The 7697-nt window shown below is 44.9% G+C and overlaps 2 protein-coding genes across 2 annotated transcripts in view; both read left to right on the top strand.

Moving 5' to 3' along the window:
* The first annotated feature begins 2097 nt into the window (after positions 1-2097).
* COMMD3 (COMM domain containing 3) lies at positions 2098-5871 on the top strand. The gene is made up of 8 exons (XM_059404193.1): positions 2098-2295; positions 3622-3733; positions 3843-3906; positions 3996-4030; positions 4386-4446; positions 4539-4595; positions 4691-4750; positions 5677-5871. The coding sequence occupies exons 1-8, from the start codon at positions 2157-2159 to the stop codon at positions 5734-5736; spliced, it is 588 nt and encodes a 195-aa protein (XP_059260176.1). The 5' UTR covers positions 2098-2156; the 3' UTR covers positions 5737-5871.
* Positions 5872-7468: 1597 nt separating this feature from the next.
* BMI1 (BMI1 proto-oncogene, polycomb ring finger) overlaps positions 7469-7697 on the top strand; it is a 10070-nt gene continuing 9841 nt past the window's right edge. The window contains exon 1 of the mRNA XM_059404188.1: positions 7469-7552. The gene's annotated coding sequence lies outside the window, so the exon portion shown is untranslated. The remainder of the gene's footprint in view (positions 7553-7697) is intronic.

Below are 7697 nucleotides of genomic sequence, written 5' to 3'. Positions count from 1 at the left end.
TGTATTTCAATGACTTACTTGTCAAGAATATACATATTCTATCTAGATTTAAACAAACAATCTTGTGCTTCTTTCAAAGAAGTTGAAATAAAGGTATCTATGGTAGAAAAATTCAATTTTTCTAATATCAAAAAAACATATAATTAAAATATTTGTGTGAGCTGTGAATGTATTCATCACTTGGGCCTAACATGTATTTAGGCAAAAAAGAACAAATAAATACCCTGTAAGAGAAAGTTATTATGTCTGTATAAGAGAGTAACATGACAGCTATTTTGAAAAACAATCCCTGTGAATTTCTTAATTTTTATGACATCAAAGTTACAACCACTTATAGTACGTACTTTCCTCTTTTAAGATAACATTTTTAAATCTATGCTCAAGCATTAATGCTTTCCTTTTTTTACACTATATTGAATAGGATTATAATTATCAACTTAAATATACTAGAATATTAAGTGTTATGCAAAGTCATAAAATATATGTGAAATAAATATAATGATCTTGAGTGTTGTTAAAATTAACATTTACATAACTCTACCCTGTAAAACATCCCCTATGTAAATCAGGTATCTGAAAATTTTTCAACTGACATTTTACTACTGATGAGAAACAAGGAGTTTGGAGAAAAGATGAACATGATTCATAGTTGTTTGTTTCATAAAGATTCTAGGGAGACTCTTAAATCCTTCACTGCTCCTATATGCTCATCGAAGTGAAGTTAGTTCACATGCATTTCAAAGCCTTCAAAGGAAAATTCAGTTCTCAATCTGTTACTGATGCTAAATTATTCCATTTGTGTCCTGTTGTGAAACCAGGTGCTCTCTATATACTGCTGCAAGCTTAAATGTTGCCTGTGTTCATCAGATATAATTTTCCCCCCACATAAGCACCTAAATTATTCCCACAGAAGTGTTTCACGATGAGTCTGTTTCAACCAATTGTACCTGAACACTAAAACACCTTTCTTGTTCCTTATCTCTCCCCCCTACCCGAAAAGAACTTGCTTTTTAACTTTCCTTTTTAAATTCTTTTGATCAAAAATGCATAATCTACTTTGCTTCTCGTTTTTTTCCCCCTAAAGAATCACTCTTGTTCTCCAACTTTGTAGCAATAAAAGGGGAAGTTAAAAACCTTATACAATATTGGACCCTTTAAAGTTATGGATATCCGAGATAGTAATCGCTTCTACTCAAGACCTTGCCGTTCCTAACTGTATTTAAGATAAATATCTGATATAAACATGTGAAGATTCTTTAACCAAAACCATAGAGATGTAATGAGTACAGTAGCACAACATTTGCTTCTGGATGATATTTATTTTGCAGCGGCATGTAAGGTTGTAATAATTCTGTCAAACATGTTTGTGGATAATTTATTAATCCCTCAGTTGTTTAGGTACAGTAAGAACACACGCGCACTACATGGATGCATACATGCGTACACACACACGTCCATGCAGGAAGGCATCAATTGCCATATCCCAGAAATGACAATGAAAAAAAAGAAAAATAAACAAGAATTATAAACTTAGTTGCCTACGGTCTCACTCACAAAAGGGTAATGCTGGGAGGTTAGGCTGTTGAGTAAAACAAAACAAAACAAAACAAAAATCCAAACCCAAAACAAAACAAAACAAAACACAACACAACCAGTCGCCTCAAATGGGAACTTCCCGCAGACTTTCTCGCTGAGGAAACAAGGAAGACATAGTTTTCGGGATCCCTCGCGCCGGGATCCCGACACTTTCCTCCACCCCCCTCCGAGGGGGGTCTTTCAAGGAACGCTCCAGCGGAGCCCCGCAGAGCCGGTGACAGACCTAGGTGAGCAGCGCGTGGAAGAGAAAGCACCGAGCGCGTCCACAAAGCGCCCGGGGCCGCCCTTCTTGCCGAGGCGCCGCAGCTCTCGCGGCTGGCGCAGGAGGAAGGGCTGGACGGAAGCCGCGGCGCGGGGGACTACGGGGGTGGCGGGCGACGGCCGGTGGGCGGACGAGCGCGCCTGCCGAGGCGCGAGCCGGGAGGCAGGCGGGGAGGCCGCGGGCTGGGAGGCCCGCAGCCAGCGCCGCCGCCCCGAGCCGCGTGCGCGCGCGGCCGCATCAGCTGAGCGCGCGGCGCGTGTCACGTGGTGCGCGTGTCGAAGGTCACGGCGCGCTCACAATGGAGCTTTCGGAGTTTGTGCAGAAAGGCTTCCAGATGCTGGCGGATCCTGGCTCCTTCGACTCCAACGCCTTCACGCTTCTCCTCCGGGCGGCTTTCCAGAGCCTGCTGGACGCCCAGGCGGACGAGGCCGTGTTAGGTAAGCCGCTCGGCTCTGCGCTAGATCGGCCTGGGTGGAGGGGCGCTCGGAGAAGAGGAGCGAGACCGAGCGAGAGGGGGAAAACCCCGGGAAGAGGAAGTCTCCCGGCTTTGCCCTTCGCTCCGGACGGAGTGTGGGGATGTGAACCCGGAGCGGACCCTGACCATTGTTGTGTTCCCAGTTGGCACCTGCACATAGCTTGTTACACGTTTCTGGTCTGATTTCTCCTCCCAGTCTCTTTGTTCCTTTGTAAAGCCCGTGTTCAAGTCTTGTTTGTGGCCTAAACATCTAAGGTTTTCAGCCTGGTCTGAGGCAAAGGCTGGTTGACACTTGGACTTCATCAGGGTACCTCCCTGCAATTCAAACGTTCAGTGCTAGGCTGGCAAAGGTTTTAAAGAGTCTGTTTCCAAAGTAATTACTAGGTCACAGAGTCTTGACATTCTGCAGCTTAGAGAACACCTCAAGTTCCTGTGATCACTCCAACACGCTAGTTAAATATGTTTTGCACAGGTTCCACGCCTAGAATCTTAAACTATGATGCAGAATGTTCTGTTCCGCACCAGTTACCAGGAGATGAGTCTCTTTGAAGTGGTCCGGTCAGTGATTGCGGAGTGCCGTGTCAGTATGGATTGAAGGCATATTTTAAGACAGATCGCTTTTAGATCATTTTCTTAAATATAAATATCCCAACAATTCAAATTTTGTTTTTTTCTGTAGTTTCATGATCTAAACCTTTGTACAAAAAGTATGAAAGTGGAAGTTCTTTAAACGAAAATAGTAACCACCACCTGGGTTAATCTCAAAAAGAGGATAGCTGTCAAAATCTGAAAATATTTTGAAAATTGTATTTTATATTCTGAACTCGTGCCCCGCCCCTGATATATTACTGTTCTTGAAGCCAGTTATCCTAAAAGTAACCATTCTCTAGAGGGAAGGTTTATTCATTCTTACATTTACATCATGTAAAATATTTATCTTATTTTCCTCTGAATTTACTTCACCCAGCATTGTAATGATCACTGTGTAGTTATTTTTTTTTCTTTGGGGCTACTGTTTAAAAAAAACAACAACAACAGTAAGAAATTAAGGTAAAATAAAAGAAGATAATTGAGACTGGTAACAGCAGAATTATTGATGTGTGTTCTTTATTGTTTTCCATTGACCTTGTTGTTCATCTCATTCACTTATATTTGCCAATCCTTATAGTTGAATTATTTTTGTGTTCTTGTTAAAGGGGATTTTTGCCCAAATGAAAATACCTGTTTTAGAAACATGACTATAAAGAATTTATTATCACAGGCATCACTAGCAATTAATTTATTTTAGATCACCCAGACTTGAAACATATCGATCCTGTGGTTTTAAAACATTGTCACACAGCAGCTGCAACTTACATACTGGAGGCAGGAAAGCAAAGAGCTGACAAATCAACTCTAAGGTACAGGATTTATTTAAATATCCATTTGTTTTCAAATAGTACCTTTAAGATTTCAATTTCAGTTTTTAAAATGGACACTAAACTTTGGCTTTTTTCCCCCCTCCTTTAGCACTTATCTAGAAGACTGTAAATTTGATAGAGAGCGAATAGAACTGTTTTGCACGGAATATCAGGTTACTTACTTAAAGTTTTTTAAATTAACAATTACTATTTTTCTTCTCTTTGCAAAGATGTGTTTTCTTTTTTTCTTTCCCCCCTCCAGAATAATAAGAATTCCCTAGAAAGCCTACTGGGAAGGTAGGTACTGTATAAGGTGTCAAGCTGAGCCACTTTTCACTTGCAGGTATGAATGGAGAGTGCTGGTGTGAAACAAAACAGGACAAAAAGACAGGGATCTTGACCAAAAGAAAAGGGGCTAAAGGGCAAGTGAAACAATTGAAGTTAAGCTAATGTTTTTAAAGATAAAGTTTATTGAGATAATTTTTAAATGCTCTTTAGTCTTCAGAACTTGAGAATAAAGTTTAACAATGTTGTAAATTCAGAGTAAATTGAAATTGTGTATGTGTGTGGTGGGGGAGGTAGACACCCTTCTTGGTAAAAACAGAAGTTTTTATGTAGATACTATGTACAAAATTATCATTGTATTTTTTAGTATAGGCAGATCTCTCCCCCATATAACTGATGTTTCTTGGCGTTTGGAATATCAGATAAAGGTAAAGTTTAATAAACTCTTCTCTAGGGGGAATTTAGGAAACTTAAAAAAAAATAGAGTTAAAGACTGAAATTATGTATTGTGTTGTTTTAGACCAATCAACTTCATAAGATGTACAGACCTGCATATTTGGTGACCTTAAATGTAGAGGTATTTACATATAAGCCTTATCTAAAATTTAAATGTGAAATGAAAGTTTAAATGTCCTTGATTTACATAAACAGCCTTTTTTTTTTCTTCCCTAGAACACTGATTCCCGATCTCACCCAGAGATTAGTTTTAGTTGCAACATGGAACAATTACAGGTACAGTATTAGGACCTGCGAATATGCCTGTTTATAGATGTTTAATTGAGAATTATGCTTATGGAAAGTTCAAAAGAAAAATTATCTAACCATCTGTCAGTAGATAATGAAGGTTGGTTAAGGATTTAATGGGAAAGGTCTTCAAAAGCAGTATTTAAAGTAGGCTTCACTTTTGAAATTAAGATGTTACTCATAAAGAATTGGTTTTATATTTGCTGTTCCCTCTGATTAAAATAAATTTCTGAATTGTAGTATTGAGTATAAATTTCTTCTTGTGGTTAGTTTGCTCCAATAAGACAAAGCAAAATTGAGAACATGTCTTTGAAAATGTCTTCTTTGTTTTCGGAAATTGAACTAAACTTTCAAACAGGATTTTCAATAATTTTTAAATCACTTTTAAAGGAGGAAATACATAAAATTCTAAAACTCTTTGTATTGCCAGTATAAGACTGGAAAAATTCAAAACTACATTGGCTAATGGACAATGATAACGAATTTATTTCTTACTGCTTAAAAAAATGAAGAGCATTACTTGAAATTTTGATGAATTTTGAATTTTTCAAAAGGCATCTCCTGTGGAATTGTTTTAATGTAATCATTAATCAAACTTTAAACTTTCAGAAAGTGTGAATACAGCATAGATTTTGTTAGGTATCTTGAGAAATTTAGTTTTGACATATCTTGCCTGTTACGAGGATTCGGTTAGAAATTATATTTCAAATCTGAGGGCAAGTATCCCACTTGAAGATGAGATATTTCAGAGGAAAATCTTCTTTTGATCGATAGTGGTTTGTCAAAGGTTAAAAATCCTCGTGAATGTTAAACTCGTTTAGAAAGTGCCCCGACTTTTTTCTTTCACCTTTCTCAATCTTGGATACTTCTGTCTTGTTTTGTCCTAAAAACGTGGCATTATAAACATCTTTTAGGATTTAGTGGGGAAACTTAAAGATGCTTCGAAAAGTCTGGAAAGAGCAACTCAGTTGTAACTTGGGGAAGTTAACGATTCGCCCGGGTCTAGAAGAAGACCAGGAACGCCTTGTCGTCGGCCGAACCACCGTCTGTGCGAGCTGGATGTCCTACTCTTACGTAGATTTTTTTTTTTCCTTTTGGATTTATGTCGTTCATCAATTTTGACACGTTTTATACTTGTAAAAGAGTTGAGGAAAATTCTGCCTAAGTATTTCAGATACCTTTCGTATAAACTGTACATTGATCCCATTTTGGTCTTTTTCAAGTCTTACAAAAAGAAGTTGACAGTATTACACTCTGAATAAATAAGTTGTTCCCACAAAAAGAGTGGTGAGAGTTTGTTTGGATCTGAGTTTGTGTGTTATTACTTTGAAGACATACATACGATTACGATTAGCGTTAACTTTTAACGATCGCCTTTTCTCTGGATTAAACACAGTGGGAAAGGATCCGATCTCCGGGGTTTGTTGAAGACCCCAGCTTCGGGACTTGGGGAGCGGACTTGGTTGTCCCGCGGCGGGAGCCGGCCGGTCCCGTTACCTGCGCCGGGGGGCTCGCCCGCAGCCAGACCCTCGACTGCGGGACTCCCGAGGCCCGGCTCGGGAAGCCCCCCGCGCGGAGCCCCTTCCCGGAGCGAGCCACTGCCCGCGCGCGCCCCGCCTCGGCCGCTGGCGGGCGGGGAAGGGGGCCGGCGCGGCCGCGGGAAGACAGGGGCGGGCGCTGTTGTTTCCGCGAGCCCAACTCGGGCGCAGGTTCCGCGCCGCGGCGCCGGAGTCTGGGCCGCAGCCCGTTGGGCTGGCGGGGCTGAGCGGGGGCGGTGGCCGGGCGCTCTCCTCGGCGAGAGCCAGTGGACGTGTGCGCCGCGGGCGGAGGCGGGCGGCGGAAAGAAAGAAATAACGGGGGGTGGGGTGGGCTGAGCTGTGTGCGGGGCCGGAGCGATGCCCGCGCCGAGAGCAGGGTGGCGCGTGTGGCGCTGTGGAGAAATGTCTCCGCAGCCGCGCCAGCGCCGCCGCGCAGAGGGAGGAGGAGGGGGCCGGGTCGCGCTGCTCGAAGGGGAGGGGGCGGCCGCGGGCCCGACTACACCGACACTAATTCCCAGGCCGCCCTTAAGGAATGAGGGGAGCACGTGACCCGGTGGGGGGGCAGCGGGGGGAGGGGGCGGGCGGACTCTGAGCCATTTTGGAGCCGGTGTCAGTTTCCACTCTGCCTTCAGCGGTGCATTTTTTTTTCCACCCTCCCCTCCCCCCTCCTCATCCTTTCTCCCCTCCCCCCGCCTCTCCGCACGCACACACACGGCGCCCCCCACTCGTCCTCCTCCCCCCACAGCAACTATGAAATAATAATCGTAGTATTAAAGGCAGAGATCGGGGCGAGACAATGGGGATGTTGGCGAGGGAGCCCCGATCCGGATTAGAAACACCTCCCAGCCCCGCAGAATAATACTGATCGCGCCCCCTCCGCGCGCTCCCTCCCCCGAGTGCGGAGCGGGAGGAGGCGGCGGCGGCCGAGGAGGAGGAGGAGGAGGAGGAGGAGGAGGAGGAGGAGGCCCAGGAGGAGGAGGCGTTGGAGGCCGAGGAGGAGGAGGAGGAGGAGGCCGCGGAGGAGGAGGAGGCCGAGGCGGAGGAGGAGGAGGAGGCCGGGCTCGGGAGGCAGCATGAGCCGAGCGCGGCGGCCGCAGCTCCTCTCGGCTGCGCTCGTTGCCCATTGACAGCGGCGTCTGCAGCTCGCTTCAAGATGGCCGCTTGGCTCACATTCATTTTCTGCTGAACGACTTTTAACTTTCATTGTCTTTTCCGCCCGCTTCGATCGCCTCTCGCCGGCTGCTTTTTCCGGGTACGTAGGAGGCGAGGCGCCTCCGGGACGGGACCGGGGGGCGGCGGGGGCCGCGCGGGGCTCGGGCCGGCCGCGGGTGGATGGGGAGCGGCCCCCCCGCGCCTCTCCCGCGCCGGCCGGGAGGGCGCTGACAGCGTGGGCGCCG

Source organism: Mustela nigripes, chromosome 6 (genome assembly GCF_022355385.1).
Source record: "Mustela nigripes isolate SB6536 chromosome 6, MUSNIG.SB6536, whole genome shotgun sequence".
NCBI classification, from domain to species: Eukaryota; Metazoa; Chordata; class Mammalia; order Carnivora; family Mustelidae; genus Mustela; species Mustela nigripes.
Note: the sequence above shows the minus strand (reverse complement) of the source record. Positions and strands in the feature narration are given on the sequence as shown.